Below are 20,413 nucleotides of genomic sequence, written 5' to 3'. Positions count from 1 at the left end.
AAATCATACACATTCTACATCCAATTTTATCATATAATCATTTTATGAAATCACTCAATACACATTCTACATCCAATTTTATCTCAAAATCCTTATATAAAATCACTCCATACACATTCTTAGGCAAATTTATTAGGTAATCCTAAACCATATTGTGATGACCTTTGCCTTTGACCAACATCTTTAGTTTTATGGGACTCAAGGTAATAAAGCAAATGACCATTGAACATGCAATGCAATTTATTGTTTTCATTGGTTTTGTGACAGTCTAGAGCTATCTAAATACAATGTACATGTATGCAAGTCCCTCAATTAAAGGAAAAGTACTGTACATGCATACAATACACAAAACTTAAAACACATTTTTGGATCATGTGGTCAAAGCCAGGTTAGAACATGGTAATCATTAACTCACATCACTTTACTGTAAGCTCCCCATTGATGCCAACCATCAAAAGTTTGAGCTAAAGGTTAAATTAAAAAAAAAAACTGCCTAATAATTAAATGTGTGACATATGTTTTTCCCCCCAAAAAAATGTTTTATTCAAATATTTCCATCCTTTTTCAAGATGATTACAATCACAAGCCAGAAGCAAACATTTTTGAAAGCTATCAAAAACTCAAGATATCATGAAAACATGAACATGACTCAATTTTCAAATTCTGTTATATTTCAATAAAAAACATGATTTTCCAGCAAAAGTCCTTTCAAAATTTGCCCAGTAAAGAACTAATTCAGGATGAGAAAAGTAAGAATCAACATTCAAAAAGCGATTGATAAAAAGCACAGTGACATGTACATTTTTTTTGCATTTTTCTTATCAATTTTTACATTTTTTTTTACATTTATCTTGTAAAAATATCTTTTAATGAGAAAAACTCATATTCAAGGAAAAAATCTAATTTCCAACAAAGAAAAAAATGACTACAAAGAATCCCATGAAATTTAAAGTTTGTGAGACATTTCCTATGAAAAAAAAATTCGAATATTTTTACAAATACATACTGTAACTCTGTTACACATATGTAATTTATAAATCTTACCTGTGTAAAATGATACAACCTTCAATACACAAATTTGTTTCACAGTCATTTCGTAAGTGATAAGTTTTAAATACGTAGAAAATTGTTCGTTTTACACGGAAGTAACAGTAATTTGGTTTGTAAACTTATCAATAATGTTACTAACCTCTTGAGGCACTTGACTACTTTCATCATTGATATTTGATAACAACAACTTTTAGAACATGGTACAAAGTATTTCAAATTTAACCTTAATTTGGTGATGTACCTGTAGTCATTGTTTAGAATTATGATTTTAGGATAGTTTGGAGAAAGGAATCAGGTTAATTGTAACTGTTGAAAGCTATCATTTTAAATAAAAATATTCGACAGGATACATAAATTTGGAGGAAATCATTTACTTCCGTTCATATAATAAATAACACTATTGCCACCATGTTTCTCTCGTTTAGACAAGTAGGTCATGTAATAATCCACAGTAGGTAATAAATACAAAAAGCAAAAGAATAACAAATTTAGAATGACTTTTTTTAGCAACTCGGCGGGTGTTTCTAGAAAAGCAGCGGACGCTTACCCTACCGGTGCACCCGGTCCATGCTCCCAGTTTTTAGTGGAGTCAGAGTTGCTCATTTGCTTTTGTTACTTTGTTGGTATGATATGACTTTTAACTACCAATGCAGAAACAATTGACCTATTTTGAGAAGCAAATAAGCTATTTACACATTTATACGATTAAACGTATTCATTACTGGCATGAATACATCATGATAAACATTGTGAATTTGAATCACCGTGTTTACTTTTAACATATAAATAAACAATGTCAAACGGAAGAGTTTACCTTATTTATAGGATGTGTAGACTGACTGGCCTTCAAATAGGTCAAACCAGGTTGTTTCTCCATTGAACCTTATTCTTCATGGGAACATTGATAAAATCAATGGCGGTGTGATTTTGCATACCTAAAAGAACATTTTAAATACGACATATACATATCTTTAGAATATATATAATATTTGAACAATAAACACAGGAAGTTTTTTTCAATATATCTATACTTTGAAAAAAAAAACGTGTGCATGAAAAAGTTTTAAGACAATATTTATCTTTTTGACGGTTAAAGACACTCCTTTTCCTTTGATATGCTATTGGTCACGCGAATATTTTAAACCATGGATTTCCACTGATTGGACTTGACGTATCACATCATGTATATGTTCCCCGTATGTTTTGGTTGGGGCTTTGAGGAAGGCAAAAATATAAAAAAAAAACAAGGGGTTTGTTGTTAACGATATAATAACAAATCCAGGTGCATTAAAAGTTGAAAGTTAGTGAAAAGCAAACTTTGGTTATCATCCGTGGGTTTTACATGTGCATTATATTGTAGACAAACAAAATTGTTCACCTTTATTTTCGATTTCAGACATACTTTTATCATTGGGTACAATGTATGCCTAACCACGCACTTGTTACCCCCGTAGTGGTATTAATTCAATTTGGATCCTGAAAAATTCGAAAGATCTTTTGGAGACAATCAGTTCAAGACTATTATCTGAATATAATAGCATTAAAACCTATGATTTTTCAACACTATATACTTCTATTCCCCATACTCAGTTAAAATCCCGACTTAAAAACATTATACATCGTTGTTTTTCCAAAAAAGAGGATACACCTAGATACAAATATGTAGTTCTTGGAAGAGATTCCCCATACTTTGTAAGAAATAATTCCAAATCATCTTCCAAATATACAGATGAAGATGTTTATTAATTAAATATATAATATATATATATAATATAAAATATAATTAAATGTGTGACATATACTTGACATATATTTTCCAAACCTGTAATTTTTCAACAAAAGGCTGTGAATTTGAAAAAAAGACAACTCTTTGTTAAAATATGTCTATCAAGACCTTTTCCATGATGAATATAATCACAAGCGAGTTGCTAACTATTATTGAAATCTACATGTTTGTATCACAAGATCAAGTGATCAGGTCAAAGAGACTCAATTCTCAAAATCTGTGATTTTTCAATAAAAACCTATGTTTTTCCCCCAAAAAATGTTTTATTCAAATATTTTCATCCTTTTTCAAGATGATTACAATCACAAGCCAGAAGCAAACATTTTTGAAAGCTATCAAAAACTCAAGATATCATGCAGACATGATCATGACTCAATTTTCAAATTCTGTTATTTTTCAATGAAAAACATGATTTTCCAGCAAAAGTGCTTTCAAAATTTGTCCAATAAAAAACTAATTCAGGATGAGAAAAGTTAGAATCAACATTCAAAAAGCGATTGATAAAATGTACTTATATATTGCCTTGTGCGACAATTTAGCGAGACTACAATGTAGAAAATGACTAATTTTGACTAAAAAATGTCACTTTCTGTTGCCATGGGAACACAATATTTGCCGTTTATTTTTCTTAAAAGCACGGTGACACATACAATTTTTTTTCATTCTTCTGATCTTCGCTACTAGTACATTAACATTTGAGAGTTTAATGGAATTCTGTAATTTAATTGTTATCTTATCTTATCATTTTTTGTAGTGAAGAAAAGAATTGCCCTAGCATAATTTGTTAAATTTCGGTGAATTATATGGAAAATAACTTATATTTTAGGGACGGATAGCCAGCTTAGATGGTCGGTGACCCCCTACATTTTTTGCATTTGTCTAATCCATTTATTAAAAGGTTTCAAAGTACAAAGTTTGAGAAAAATCTGTAATTTGACTCTATACCCTCGAGCCTCCTTAAAGCAAATTCGATTTTTAGATAAAACACAGTGCTCGTTATTTCGGATAAATTATTCAGAATCACGATCATTATAAATGTTTGCATGACGAACATTGTTTTACTCATATGCTTTTTTATCATTTACTCTGGATCAAACAAGTGGTTTTATACATCGCATTTTTTCAGTAGAAATTTCACTTTATACCAGATACAATGTTCTATCATATAGTTTTCAGTAGGCAATTGTCTTGTACCGCCTGCAGAACTGCTGCTGATTTACTATGCTATCTAATCATCCTTGATTTGAGAATCGACGCAGTTGTTAGCACGTTGTTATTCGGCAGTTAGGCGGGAGTAATGTTTGCATATGATTTTGTATCGTATTTATATAACCCACAATTATTCCTTCAGAAATGGTATTGAATATTTTCAAATTGTCTGTACAAACACCAATATATAACGCATGCAAATGTGGGTATCTTAAATGAATATTCTTTAAACTCCTGAAAAATCTGAAAATCCTCTGCAATGCTCCGTGCAAAACAAAAACCAGTATTTAGTCCGGATTAAAAACATTCCATAGTAGACAAATTAGTCTTTGAGAAAAACTATTGTGTATAAACTTCATTTCCGTTTTGTAGTTCTCTACTTATCGAACGAATATATGCCTTATACTTTAGTTTCGGTAAATGGCCGATTTACGCAACACTATACAATATACTATCAATTGCGATCTAAATTTAAAGTAAAACAATAGTACAATAGAAACATTGTTAATTCGATAATATCAAACGAACAAAAACTGCACAGTTTTAAACTGTTGGAGATCTAAGAAAAAAATCGACAGAATTACGACGACGAAATCATATTGCGTTCGTGGATCAACTACAAGTTCGCCAATTCATCAATAAAAACTTAATGTTTATAATATTTCAATCTTACTATTCTGTCCGTTTGAAATTCTCAAATTTAAATCCCAAGTTTGTCTTTTTAAATGTCTTGGTTGTTATGATATTTTCAATGGATGTACGCTTCAAATAAATGTTTTAAATTATATCATTTGAATCAGATTTGAGCTCGGGAGTTAATATTACATAATGACTATCAATAAATTAAAATTAGTACTGTGTGCAAACTTACAGATTGTTTCACTGTGATATGACTAAGAACCAAAATAAACAAGTTAGAAAGGAAGACACAATTGTATCCTTTTTATGCATGAATCACTTATTTTACATTATTCTTACATGAACTAAAAAGAGATCACAAAACGGAAAGTACCTATGATTCTGGTAAAACATAATATATTCTTTAAAAAATGCTTGTACTGTCACGGAATAGAAGTTCCACCATAATATTTATTCCAAAGACAGTTCATTATGGAACAAAAAATTACAAATGGAGTCTATTTTATGTAATATATTTTCCAAATGCATAATAAAGGTTACGATGCATCAAAATTAGTATCACATAAAATAAATTCCAAACGGAATTTTTGTTTCATAACAAATTTTCTTTGGAACAAATTTGATGGCTTTTCATTTTCATTCATGCCTACATAATAAAATGACAATGTTATATGATGGTTCATATATTTTCTTGTTTTCGAGGATATTCTATAAATAGTTAGCTTGGATCAATTGTGTTCTTGTTCATGCTATGTTTTTTACAATGAACAGTTGTTCAATTTTTATCCAATTTTGGATTCAGTGTTGGAGAAAATCTTGTATCCACCATTTCAGCCTAACAAATAATATTTTCAACACTAAATCCCCAAAGTGGACTTGATTGGCCCCCTTTTGTGTTGAAAAATTTTGTTTATTTTATGCATACTATGGACCAAAATGAACAAATCATAGCCTGGTTTCCCTTCATTATCTGGATCCACCCCGGGAATAGGTGCAAAAATGTAGCCATTGAGGTCATTTGGTTTTTTTTATTGACTAATTGCAAGGATTTTTATACTATGACGAAGGTGAAACCTTTTAACGCTCCCGAAGAAACATTAATAAAAAACAACTTAGTTTGATATTTTTTGTCAGCTCTGATTTGATTATTTAAACATATTTTATTCAATAAATAAATACAATAGGATTGGCAAGGCCTATATATATCCTCTCCATACAAGGCAACAAATAAAACAGGCAGATAGAAGATATTCACATGACTTGAAAACACACACACAAATATAAAGATTATATTCAGGCACTTTTGTATTTAAATTAACATTTTACTTTAAAAAATAAATTGTAAAAGTAATTCTCCGTGCAATTTAAATTATAAGGCCAAAAAGAAAAAAATGTCTGTATCGGGTTTCAACTTTAGTCGACAAAAAATAAAATGAAAATGCCGACCGACCTACCCTATTTTTGGGAGGAATTTAACCCTAAATAGACATATTTTTTTTGGCTTAATGCAGAGCTTTTCCATTATCTTCAAATTAAACTTTTTTTTATTTTTTTTTATTTTAGAATATTATCAATATACATTTTTTTGTAAACATTGATGGATAAAGTTCAAAGATTGAAAATTATTAACTCGAACTTGACAAACGAGGTATTTTCTGCATATTTCATGTTTTTTGACATCATGCACCGATCCCTCTATTAAGGAAGATGGAATTGATTTGAAATGATTTTTTAATATCTAGCAATAATTAAATTAAAGTGCATGATAAATATATCATTTATAAAGCTGATCAATAGTTCAATAAATTAGTTGTCCCTACAGTGCTGAGAGTTTTGGTTATCAGTCGAGTGATAAAGAAACAAATGTTGATTAAGATTGCTTGCTTCATTCCTCATGCTCTAATTTGCTATATTATACTCATAACCTTCATGTAGTCCGGAAACCTAGAAATGGGAGGTAATCCCGGTTTGACCAGTCACTTCCGCCCTTCTAAAAATTGGTACTTCGTCAACGTTGATCAATCTCTAATATCAGACGTTTAAACTTTAATATGTTTCCTTAAAGTAAATAAACTTAAAGTAACATTCCAAAATATGAATTTAATGGAGATAAATGATTTATTCACTAATTTGATGTTCAACAAAAAATGGGAACGAATTGTCCTATTTACGTGACCCTGACCTCGCACGAGAGCGTACATTCAGCACAGAAAAAGACTGTTACGTTAAATGTAAAGGCATTCTACTGAAGTATCTATATTAGATAAGTATACTTGTTTGTTTTTTTTTCCTTTTTCGTCATATTTGTAAACAGACTTTAATCCCATTTGGGATCTGATCATTTGGCACTGGAGATATTTTTCGTTACATTTTGACAAGCCTTGGGGCTTGGACTACTGCTAAATAGTGAAGACTGATACATGCCTTAGATACGAAAAGGTTATACCAATTTTATTGAAAATGTATATAAATAAAACTGATCAGACATTTGTCAGAGATTTTGTAGTAAAATTAAGGCCATATCTGTCAAAAGGTTATGATGAACCTGAAATAATAAATGTAAAGGAAGATGAATCCGAGAAATAAGTTTTAACACAATGAAATGTTAGATGTCATACTAATGTGGGATTAAAATGAAGATTGCTTTCCGAAGGCATGTTTTTTCGTCAGTTTAGAAAACAATATCTAGACAAAAAGAAGATCGATCTTGTCAGCAAGCAATTCTCTTATGAAACAATTTCATACCCAAAATTTAAGACTAAACTTCTAACAAATTGCTTACATTTTGCTCTAAACATGAATTCAATGCTTCATTTATGTTAAAAATAACCTAAATAAACCTATAGACAGCAGTATTATCAAAAAACGTATTCATATAATGTAAAGTTAAGAATTTTTCTTTAGGGTTTTCAATAAAAAAAATTATCATGCACTATTATGAATTATTGTGTTAGATTACACGATGCTTTGTGTTTCATGTCTATATTTAAGAAAGAAGAGAAAAGATCAACAACAAAATATTGGATCCAAGGTGAAACAGACACAAAGCCTTCTAGAATATTCAGTAATACAAAGAAACAAGATTTGCCTAAATGTTAGGTACAATGTATGTTATGCCTACTTTTGACATTTTTTGTACATGTACATGTGTACATATACAAGTGTTTTTCATTTTCAGTGGTATAAATGAGTTACATGTAGCTATATGTATAGGAGAGTTCTTCATGATGTCATCACTTACCTGTGATTTGGTTTTGGTTGGCAAAAAATCCATTGAGTGGCATGGGGCATCAAATTTAAATCATCATAACTTTTTCATTTTTAAAGATAATTGAAAAAAATCTTTTGGTTCCCAACATTGCAAATTATTTTTTTTATCCATAGAATTTTTAAATAAATACTGAGTAATTAGACTATATGTACATAAGAGTTCAATTATAATTTTATACCAAAAACATTGTCTACTATACATGACAAATATATTGTTGTACCAGCAGACAAAGCCCAAAACAACAGTGATAAGACCTATACTGCTACCACTCTCTCCAAAGAAGAGATTGTGGAAAACCATAAATCTGTGCTATCCTCTTTTGGTCTCTCTACCAAGGACGATGATTGTGATTTACCGTCTATGTACTTGATTCCTAAACTTCACAAGAATCCATACAAACAACGTTTCATAGCTGAATCTGCAAAATGTACCACTAAACTTCTTTCAAAACTTTTAACTTCTATACTCACAACTGTCAAAGAGGGTCTGCAGTCCTACCACAACACTTGTTACTCTCGTAGTGGTATTAATTCAATGTGGATCCTGAAAAATTCGAAAGATCTTTTGGAGACAATCAGTTCAAGACTATTATCTGAATATAATAGCATTAAAACATATGATTTTTCAACACTATATATTTCTATTCCCCATACTCAGTTAAAATCCCGACTTAAAAACATTATACATCGTTGTTTTTTCCAAAAAAGATGGTACACCTAGATACAAATATGTAGTTCTTGGTAGAGATTCCTCATACTTTGTAAGAAATAATTCCAAATCATCTTCCAAATATACAGAGGAAGATGTTTACAAAATGCTGGAATTTTTAATCGACAACATTTTTGTCCAGTGTGGTGGACGTGATTTTCAACACACGGTCGGCATTCCAATGGGAACAAATTGTGCTCCTCTACTTGCTGACCTATTCTTTCACTCTTATGAGGCTGACTTTATAGCTGATCTGATCAGAAAGAAAGAATATCGTTTGGCTAGATCCTTCAATCTCAGTTTCCGCTATATAGATGACGTATTATCTTTAAACAATCCTAATTTCGGAGATTTGATACATCGCATCTACCCAAAAGAACTTGAGATAAAGGATACTACAGACACTTTTAAGTCAGCCTCATATCTTGACCTACACTTAGAAATCAATGGTAAAGGAAAACTATTGACCAAACTTTACGACAAACGTGATGACTTTTCATTCAGAATTGTCAACTTTCCTTTCAACTGTGGCAACATCCCTTCGGCTCCTGCGTATGGAGTGTTCATATCACATCTCATACGTTATGCCAGAGCTTGCCGAAACTACGCAGACTTTTTGTATCGCGCTAGAACTCGAACAAGTAGGCTTCTGGAGCAGAGTTATGTTGCTACAAGATTGAAGTCATCACTACAGCAGTTTTATGGTCGTCATCATGAACTCGTGGATCGTTATGGTGTATCCATAAGCACTATGAAAACTGATTTATTCAACGAGTCATAGTTTTCCTGTCCTCTTTTGTCTACCCCGGACTTGACTTTTTATGAGCAACTCGGCGGATGTTTCAAGAAAAGCAGAGGACGCTTACCCTACAAGTGCACCTGGTGCATGCTCCCAGTTTTTAGTGGAGTCCGAGTTGCTCATTTACTTTTGTTTCTTTGTATGTATGATTTTAGTTACTTTATGTTCTTTGTTGTGTATGTCTGTTTTCCATGTCTGGTCTTTGTCCCTGGAATACATTCTTTTGATTACCGCTATAACCTTGGTTCCCTTGATTACTCTTATACAAAGATAGAGGTTAACATATAAATATCACCACAAATTTATTTTAGAAGTAAATTCACTTGTATAATATGAATTATTTTATCTAAATGAAACATTTTATAGAACCAAAATTGGATATAAAAAAACAAAGTTATAAAGTTTTCAAAATTTTCTAATCATGAAATTGTCAATTGGCTATTTCTCCTTTTCTGCAATTGGTGCCCTTTGTATGCAGATTTTGGTTATGCAAACAATTGACTGCATTATTATAAAGATGACAAGATATGTCATTTTATAACCTTGGTTCCCTTGATTACTCTTTAAAATGTGAAAAAAAATTCGGATTTATTTCTAAAGTGCAATGACCAAATATTTGACTTTTTGTGCTTCTTTCTTGTTAGTATTTCATAAAATATTCTCAGATAATGTTGCCCAAAACTGATGTGCAGATTATGTTATCTGTCGACAAACATGGCCACTGTTATTTAAAATAGACTGTAGGGGTCGAACAGCAGTTTTTTGCAAGTATTTCTTAAACCATTTGGTTTAGCCAAATTCGTTTATAGATATTAGTAGAATTATTCAGATAGACGAAAAGTCAAAGTCCCCTTGTAATATATATGTCTCAGTCTTTTAACAAAATATTTGACCACATTCTCATAAATATAACGTGATCGTAAATTACAGTAATAAAGGGTTTAAACAAATACTTTTAAAGTATTAAAATTATCAAAGATACGGAAATTTTGGACTAAGAGTGTACCGATTATTGATTTGCCGTGTAGCCGATTGGACAGGAGTTTCAGTATTTGATATATTGGCTATCCATAAAGGTACACCACCACTGTTTGAGTATTGAAATAAATGGTTCAAGTTGTACTTTTATACCCATTGGACCAAGAATAGGTTAGATGGTTTTACCTTTTTTTTCTTTTTTTTAAATTTTCATTTTCAAGGTAAATGTATCAAACTATATCAAACAAAGACGTTTTGCGTTTTCCTTTTAAAATAATGAACTAATAGAATATATGTTGATTCCCGGTATCAGTTCCCCATTTTACAATACATGTGTATTTGACTGTGTATTTTGCATTGAATAGTTTAACAAGTACATAAATAGGAAACAAGCAAATGAAAGATAATTATAACTATTTTATTTGACGAAGTGGGTAGAAAAAGCTGTGTCTAGTTGTCAAATGTGCTCTTCCCCCTTGAAATATACTTGGTCTTCACCAAATGGAGTTCCAGAAGCTCTCCTTCCAATATCTCTTGCATACTTTCCGGAGTTAACCGATGTTTTTGCTTTTATTTGTATATACCAATTTTGTGCTGTGTAATTTGTTCTTTGTCCGTTGGTCTTTGAGCGTTTCCGAAATAGTTTTGTTTTCAGATTACTCAAAGTCTAATACATTTTTACCTGACTTGATTTCTATTGAACAACACGGCAGCTATTTTGAATGTGCCATGAACCACTTACAATTCCAGTGTCCCTGTGTCAACCTGTTTTAGTGAGGATTGAGGTGTTTGTTTTCGTGTGTTAGTTTTGTGATGCAACGACTTACCTTTTGTATATTATCATGACATAAATTCTCCCTATGGTTCAGCAGCTTGTTATAAATAAATTCGACAGATGGTCAAAATATTTGTTATTTGTTGTTTTCATGTTTGGTGATGATGAATGTGCTTCATTTATGTTTCATAATGTTATGAAGTTATTTTTTCGAATTATTTAAATGTATCTGTTTTAATTCATATATGTAATATATTAGGCATAAAATATGTTTCAATTTGCTTTGCTCATGTTACATGTATTCCATGTCTGAGTTAACTAAATAAATCTTGAATCTTGAATATCGTCTAAAATCATCTGACTTAACAATCTATAGAAACTTACAGTTTTTGGCAAAGGTATTAGCAATGTATTATTCGTATAAAAAAAATCATAATTTCAAGCAGCCCTTAGGAGAATGCTTGTATGAAATAACTGCTTGTAACCTTTACTTGAAATGGGATGGTGGAAATAAACCACGTATATAAGCATCAAAATTATAATTGTACAATTCCAATTTGTACATAGTATTAAATGTTTTCTTAGGTAAAGCAAGAGTAAAAATATAGACATCTTGCTTAACGATTGTTCTGTTGTCAGTTTTATTCTACTATTATGTTTAATTATCGTTACAGTTTTCAAAACATGAACAATGCATATATATTTTTAATTTAAAGATTTTGGATTGGATTTTGGAGAGACCAATACTGGAAACGAGTTTTGACTTTTAGTGTAGTTTCTACAACTGATATTAGTGATATGTAATATTAACTTTATATACCACGCATCTAATTTTGGTGAAGTTATAATACCAAAGAATAACAAACGGAGTCTTACGAAACAAATTTGCAAATATGCAGTTCCATCTTCAGTTTTGCTTTCCGGTTTTAAATTTCGAAAAAGGCGATCATTTTTTAAATGGCAGCTAAAAGAGGGAAAGTTCAAAATATGATACATTACGATATCTAGGAAACTTAGTTTATCAGGACCTTGAAATTTTGATGAGTGGCAGATTTTACTATGTTCCTATTCGTATGAAATTTGTCTTTTTTAGTGTGATATGAAATGTCCATCCCAATCTGTTGAGTTCCGAGACGATAAAAGGGTGGCAGTTGCCACGGCAACCGATTTTACCTCCAAGATGTCAAAATGTTCTGATTTGGGTAAAATTTTGCTTTCAGTAGGACAATGATACGCTAAATCAAATTTTGGAGCCCTCCATAATACTTTGTAACATAATATTGTACTGTTAACTATTTTACTTCAAACAAATGAAGACACAAATAATTAGCAATGTAGCTAATACTTTATATAAGTTAGTAATAAACTTTACTTTAAAAGCAACTCTTGCTAGTTTATAAGATCACAAGGATTTACAAGGCAAGGAAACTATCTGTGCATATTTAGTCATCCTAAAAACTTTTTATTGAACTAATGAAAATAAAATATTGTGCATTCATGTTGTATTTTAAAAAAACAAACAATATCATTTCATGTAATAAATGTCACTCGAAAACTATGTTACAGCAAATTTTACAATCAATATCTTGCAGTTGTATAATATGATCTTCGTATTTGTAATTCTCGACGGATTTTGTTGGTATTTTTGTTCGTAAACCAAATATTCAACAAGTGGAATTACCATTGTAATATTTGTTTTTAATAATAAACTGAAATATACAATTCATATAGCAATGATGTCAGCTGAGCATTAAAAAAAACAAAAAAGCAAAACAAAACAAAAAAAAAAAAAAAAAAAAAAAAACTGTAGGATGTTTTTAATCAAGGGAACCAAGGTTATAGCGGTATTAAACAGAGTGTAATCCAAGGACAAAGACCCGACATGGAAAACAGACATACACAACAAAAGCAAATGAGCAACTCGAACTCCATTAAAAACTGGGAGCATGGACGCGGTGCATAAGATTAATAAATGGGACTGTGATTCGAACGGCATTCAAGAAGAACATCAGACAGGGATACCGAATCGACAAAGAAAGTAGACATATACCATAAAGACCTAAAAATATACCAAAATAACCAGTACATAAAAAAGGTGAATTGGAAACCCGGATGTGTACAAATCTAAAAATCTAGAATAGAAGGATGTCGGGGCATAATTTCATTATAAAAGCTTCATTGTGGTGTTACAATTATACGTGTGGATACACTTCCTTGCCACAAATATGACGCAAATGTGACAACTGATACCAAATTGACAGACTTTAAATTTTGGTGAACTTTCAACAATTTCATTGTCCTTTAAATGCAAGAATTCTGTATGTTTTACATTTTTTATCGATTCAAGATTCCAAATTCACAAAATAATTTTTCATCATTTTATGATTATTTTCAGATTATGTTAGGCCAATGAGACCCTCTATCTTCCTTTCTCATTTGGGCAATTCCAACCTCCATTCGCAGGCAGTTTTATGGAACTATCGAAAACCTAAAGAAGACATCCAGAAAAATCAATCAACTTGGTACTTGTAGGTCCCTCAAAATACAAATAACCCTCGTTTCGAATTAATTAATACGTTACGAGTATTAAATATTCTTTTCTTTGAAAATATGAAAACAAGCTGTCAACATTTTATTTTATCCATATTTGTTTCAATACTTTTTTGAAGAATTGTGGCAAGCATTGAGAGTTTAATAAAACTACTTGTTATCATATTCAAAAAGTCAATAAGCAGTTTTCATCTATGTATGTCTTCCTCTGAAAAGTAATGGTTGTAATGATATAAGGAACAGAAAAAACGCCTAACCTTTATATCTTCGATCTGTTTATTGTTTCGTTTTAGTCATTTTATCGATTCGATTGCAGGTGCTTTATATTACGTTTTCGACTTTGTAACATATACATGTATGCTATTTGTATGATCATGTCAAACTTATACAGACTGATGACAAAAATATCTATACATATTACCTAACTTTAAATTCACATATTTTGGAAAATTTATAATTAAAAGGTTGTATGAAACACTAATTATAACATTGTTTCGTACGACCAAGAAACGCTATGCTGAAAGACGCTTTGACAAAGCCGCAACTATTCCGTGGAACAACTTACCAATTCACCTGCGGAATGAACAGTTCTTAGAAGTTTTTAAAAAAAGAATTTTAAATTTCTAATACAGTTTAAAAGGTTTGTTCATTTGGTATTTCATAAACTTTTAATGTCGATTTCAAATATCTTTGTTCTCATTTGTTTCCGTTCTTTTTTCTGATTGTTTCCTTTCAAAATGTTTTACCTTCTTATGATACAGTATCAATTAAATATCAACACCAATATTAAAGTGAAGTTTTGTAACTATGTACATGTAATCATCTTTACCTTTTACAAGATGTATCTAGTAATATATGTTTTTTTTAAATAGATAACAGATAGGGAATCAATAGAATTAACATGGTTCACCTTGAAACCATCCATTTATATGTAATTCTTTTGCAATAACTTTAAAACACAATTACATGATCGATTATGTTTTAAATAATGATTGGGTGTATCGATCTGTCAAATCCAATATTTTGAATATCAAATTGGAATTGGACAATTGGAAGATACTCACTGGAGTTATCCATCTTTGTTCGATGATTCATGCAATTCTTATTTTCTTGTAAACATGATTATCATGGATAACCGAGTAGTGGCGAGTTCTTTCTTCTACTTGTGGGATGTTATTTGTGCATATTGCTTTTGTACATAGTGGGATATATTTTTTTTTTAAATGTTTTTGTGTTACACAGTGTCCAATTTCCATATTTTGATGACCAACTGTATTTAATGAGACATTTTCACTTTTGTGTTTTTTATAACTACTTATTAACGTTGAAACAGTGGACAGTGCCAGGGTAGGAATGCTTAGCCCTAGAGCCACACACAGCCCAAAATGTAAGACACTACTATGTGCAGATGTACTTTTTGTTGTCAATCTTATTAATTAACTAGGATCATACGGTGTTTAACTCATGCTTTTCATAATTAACTAAAAATGAACTTACTCTTAACTCTTCCAATAATGCATTTTACAAAAACTCATATTCAGTGGACGCAAATAAAGTTACTTGTTTATTGTCTAGTAACATTTGTATCATATTGTTGTTTGATGTTATAATTTTTTGGATGTCTATTGTTCTGTTACCCTCTGGTGATATTGAATCAAATCTATACTTAGCTTCAATACATCAGACGCGAATTCGACATATATTTGGGATGATACTTTTGATGATTTCCAAGATTATATGCAAGATTTACCGACCTTCGTTTACTTGAACATTCAAAGCTTAGTTCCGAAGTTTGACATCGCCCATATAGAACTGCGTAAAAGACAATTTAGTTACCACTATGAGGCAAGATTTTTTTTGTTTTGTTAGAGGTGATGAGAGCTTGAGGGTTGAGGTAAACAGTAAGGGACATCAAAAAGTTTTATTTGGGGTCTATTATAGACCTCCAGATTTTGGTGATCATGTTTTTACTCTAATCGCGTATTCCATTGTTCTTCTTGTTGACACAGCATTTTAAAACATTGTCATTTTAGGAGATTTCAATGAAAACTCTCTTAAAGATGATAATGTACGTATGAAAATATCATTATGAGATATGACATAGTTCAATTCATCAATGAACCAGCCCACTTCACTAGGAACAATAGTTCATGGTCACACCGAATCAAAGAAACTTGATCGTTCTCTTTCATGTCGGTCACGCTTTTTTTTGATACAATAACTAGATACCTTTGCCCAACTTATGGAATCATTAAAATTGCAAAACGGCAACAGACGTGCTTCAAACGACGAGTACTGTTATACGACCGATGCAGTGCTAATACTTTTCGCTAGAAATTGCTTACTATTGTATGGGACACGATTATTTCTGACGCACATAATATTTTAGATGTGCTCGTCTAATAATTTACTCATACTATTCTAAAATCTGTCATGGAGACTATTCCTAATACGGCAATCACTGTTCGTAAAACATGTTCTCCTTGGATGAATAACACCGTTCGCCGCGCTATACGTAAACGTACACAAGAAGGATATGAAGTATAATTCTCCTCAATGCTGGGTGCGTTCAGGCGATCTCGAAATCGAACTGTCAATCTGATTAGAAAATAAAATATATTGACAGTCAGGTTGAGAGGTTGCGTACTGATACGTTAGACTTAAGGAAATGGCGGGTAACGGCTGCTCGTGTTGTTGGTTTTAAATCTCGTGACCCTGATATCCATCCGTTTAAAATTAACAACGATATTATTGATAACGAATTAGATAAAGCAGCTGGAGCCTTTAATAAATTCTTCGTATTCGCTTCACAATCTAATATAACCGATGACAATAAATCGGTGCCGACTCTTGACTCTGTCCCAGATAGACATCTGAACTCCACAACTTTTACTGAAAATGATGTAAAATATATCATCCAAAAAATTAATATTAATAAGGCCACTGGGTCTGATGGTATTAGCCCAAGGCTGTTGAGAGTGGCAACCATTGTGTATTATATTCAACTTAAGTTTGTCTAGTATGTATTTTCCTCGTCCTTGTGTTTAAAAAGAAAGATAAAAGTTAAATTAGTGACTATCGTCATACTTCATTGTTGAGTGTTTCAAGCAAAATATTCAAAAGATGTTTTCATAAGTATACCATGAATTTCATTCTGAACACCAGTCTGGCTACACCCTAAAAGATTTTACTGTTAATCAACTTTTATACTCATCTGACGTTTCCGCTAAGGCCCTAGATCAGGGAAAAGACATTCGAATTGTCTTTTTTTTATATTAGTAAGGCTCCTGATCGTGTTTGGCACAGAGTACTTATATACTAAGTAATCTTTTATCATGATTGTGTAGTTATTTGCGATAGTGATAGAAAAAGGGTGGTTTTTAATGGACAAGAATCTTCCTAGGTTTCCGATAAATGCTGGTGTATCGCAAAGTTTCATGGTAGATCACATGATTTTTTTTTATTTTCATTAATGACATTGTTGATAAAGTTAATTGCAACATAATAAAAATTTGCAGATGATACTAGATTGCATGCACTTGTGGACAGCCCTCCCTTGGTATTGATGTATTTGAATTCTGATTTGCAAATAATTCAACGATCGGCCGAGAGATGAATGGTCACATTTAATCATAAGAAAACTGAATCAATGATAGTATCGAGAAAATTAGACCCAAACTACCATCCACGGTTACATATGGCTGGTAATGTTATTAAAATTGTTGATTCGCATTAATAAAACTTTGGTCTTTTAAATTCCAATATTGGTACCTGGAATACTCATTTATGTGATATTTGTACGAAGGTATTTGTTCGTCTTAATTTGTTACGTCGTCTCAAATTTAGAGTTGATAGGCGTTCGCTTGAGAGCATGTTTTTTTCTTATATTCGTCCTATTCTTGAGTATGCTGACGTTATATGGAACAATTGTACTAAATATATGAAGGATCGTTTAGAAAGTATTAACTTCGAGGCAGCACATATTGTAACCGGTGCCATCAAGTTGACCAGTCTTAATACTCTTTTGCATGAGACGGGATGAGATGGGAGACGTTAAAAGAAAGACGGACAAACCACATGCTTATTCTTTTTCATAAAATGGTCAACGATAAGCTCCAGCATATCTTTGTAACTTCGTCCCAGCCCCATTTGCTCGTGTATATGCTTATGCAACTCGCAACGTCGACAGTTTGCTCAATACACCTACGCGGACTAGTTATTATCATAACAGCTTTCTTCCCTAAACCATTAAAATATGAATTCAACTTCCACTTCATGTAAGACTCTCCTCCTAATATTGTTTTAAGATGTATCTAAGAAAAACTAATCCGGTTCCGAAATATTGTTATCTCGGTAAGAGAATGGGTCAAATTCTTCATACGAGAAGAAGAACCTAAAGTAGAGGTTTAAACGATCATTTTAAAAGAAAAACCTAGTCGGCCATCCATGTAAACAAGTTGAGACCTCTGCACATTTCTTTTGTTTACGTTCTAGATTTGAGTCGTAGCATGCTTGACCGTCTGCCATATCATCTTGTTATTCTGGAAAAATCATTAAATGGTGATGCCTCTTTGTCAGATAATGAGAACTCCGAAATTTTTTGATCATATAATTAGTTTATATCAAACTAAAAAATGTTTCTCTATAGTTGGTAATTAGTAGTTGGACATCTCCATTTTTGTTCTTATTGTACCTAACATATTATTATCTTTGTGGCTATTTGCGTATCTTACATTGTTTTATGGGAAAGGAATTTATAAAAGTGATGCGTGACGTGTTTCCCCATCCCCAATGTGTTCATTTTTATGGAAACATATTCTTTCTTTAATAAAATAATGTTTTCACTAATGTACATGTGACGTATATAGTTCATTATAATGCTGTTTCAAAATCTGATTCCTGTAACCAATGTTTGCATTTGTAAAGATAAAAGCACATTCTGTTTTATCTTTAAACCAATCAAAAGATATTGCAACAATCCAAAATGTTATACTATTCAAAATAGAGTTTATTTTCTAAGAGCACTTTATGAAATGTTGATACATTTATTCTGTTGGAACAAGAAAAAGTCGTTCCTAATAATCCATATACAACAAATATGCATATTTTCCACAAAAAACTACTTTCTTCATATTCAGAGCTATAAAATGATTTCGCACAAGCCAAAAATACTTTATTATTTAAAAACTGAGTATATTTTACCGCATCTTTTTTTAATTTTAAATATTGGATGGTACCACATCAATTAAAGTTACTCTATTATCTAAAATATGAGTACTTTTCACCCAAACTGTATGCAATTTACACTCCCAGACCAATGAAAATGTCTTTGCAATGTACCATGTAAGACAGTGATAAACATTTTCATATCAACAAAGCAATATTTTTCTTGAGGCAAATAAAATGGTGTCGCATTAGATGAAATATCGTAATTATTTCAAAATAAAATATTTTCTACCAAAACTTTATGAAATTTGGTATTTTATTCTTCATGAGTTTATTTCCTACGCGCACAAATTTCACGCTCTACGTTACACAATCCCACAAAACTCGCACACAAAGCACGCCAAAATGTACACGGATGGCCAGGTGCTTGATAATGTAACAGTTGGCTGTAGGTCAAATGATACATGTTCAGGTAAAGTTAGATTTAATCAATTCTGAGGCGATGTTAGCGTGGTTTTTGAAATTTGTTATGTTAAATGCACATAAAGATCCAGGGTTATCGAAAAAATCCTTTTTCCTATAGAAAAATGAATAAATGCACACTTTCATTTTTAATCTTTCCTTGGTTTACGATGGATTTAACCGAGATCATGTACGTTGGATATTCGATGTTCGATATTCGACTTTCGAACTTTTGAATACCATCCTGAATATCAAGCGGGTAAAATTTTACCGTTTGAAATTCGTTTGATATTCATTTCTGGCTACTTTTAAGAATGTAAACTGTAAACGAATATCACATGAATATCCAACGGTTGTCCTTTTCTGTTCGATATTCGTTTGACATTCGTTTCCGGTTTATACATTGAATACAGAAAGGACTTTTATGACAAACAGAATATCAAGCAGGATGTTTTTGCTGTTCGATATTCGTTTGACATTCGTTTCCGGTTTATATATCAAATATAAAATGGATTTTATCAAACAAGACTTACTTGATATTCGACATTTGGTCTGGGTTATATATTGGATAAAGAATGGATTTCAATATCAAACTGAATATCAAACATGATTTTATTTCATGTTCGATTTTCGTTTGACATTTGTGTACGGTTTATATATTGACTATTGAATGGATAGGAATATCAAACTGAATATAAAACAGGATTCATTTTTTGTACGATATTCGTCTGACAATCGGTCCCGGGTTATATATAAAATATAGAACGGATTTGAATATCAGACTTAATATCAGACAGGATTTTTTGCTGTTCGATATTCGTTTGACATTCGTTTCCGGTTTATATATTGAATACAGAATGGATTTGAATATCAAACTGAATATCAGACTGGATTTATTTCATGTTCGATATTCGTTTGGTATTTGTTTTCAGGTTCCATTGAATAAAGAACGGATTTGAATACCGACTTGAATATCAAATAGAATTTCTTTTTCTTTTCGATATTCGTTTGACATTTGTG

The 20,413-nt window shown here is 31.4% G+C and overlaps 2 protein-coding genes across 16 annotated transcripts in view; one reads left to right on the top strand and one right to left on the bottom strand.

Annotated features, from left to right (window-relative positions):
* The window catches only part of LOC148598373 (uncharacterized), a 35,572-nt gene extending 30,726 nt beyond the window's left edge, over positions 1–4,846 (bottom strand). For 6 of the 15 annotated variants that reach the window (XM_088562239.1, XM_088562250.1, XM_088562245.1 and 3 more), the window contains exons 1-2: positions 4,719–4,846; positions 1,865–1,985 (exon numbers count right to left, since the gene is read on the bottom strand). The gene's annotated coding sequence lies outside the window, so the exon portion shown is untranslated. Of the gene's footprint in view, positions 1–415; positions 465–1,044; positions 1,171–1,864; positions 1,986–3,981; positions 4,446–4,718 lie in introns of those variants that run through there. The other 9 variants (XM_088562240.1, XM_088562246.1, XM_088562251.1 and 6 more) reach the window with 6 other exon arrangements.
* On the top strand, positions 4,807–18,727 carry LOC148598372 (uncharacterized). Its single transcript, XM_088562255.1, has 3 exons — positions 4,807–7,790; positions 12,309–12,417; positions 13,611–18,727. The coding sequence occupies exons 1-3, from the start codon at positions 7,647–7,649 to the stop codon at positions 13,745–13,747; spliced, it is 390 nt and encodes a 129-aa protein (XP_088418381.1). The 5' UTR covers positions 4,807–7,646; the 3' UTR covers positions 13,748–18,727.
* The last annotated feature ends 1,686 nt before the right edge of the window (positions 18,728–20,413 follow it).

Source organism: Perna viridis, chromosome 14 (assembly GCF_037379345.1).
Source record: "Perna viridis isolate PV_CMFRI_1.1 ecotype Kerala chromosome 14, ASM3737934v1, whole genome shotgun sequence".
Taxonomy (NCBI): domain Eukaryota; kingdom Metazoa; phylum Mollusca; class Bivalvia; order Mytilida; family Mytilidae; genus Perna; species Perna viridis.
The sequence above is the reverse complement of the archived record's forward strand: the minus strand, read 5'-3'. Positions and strand labels throughout refer to the sequence as shown.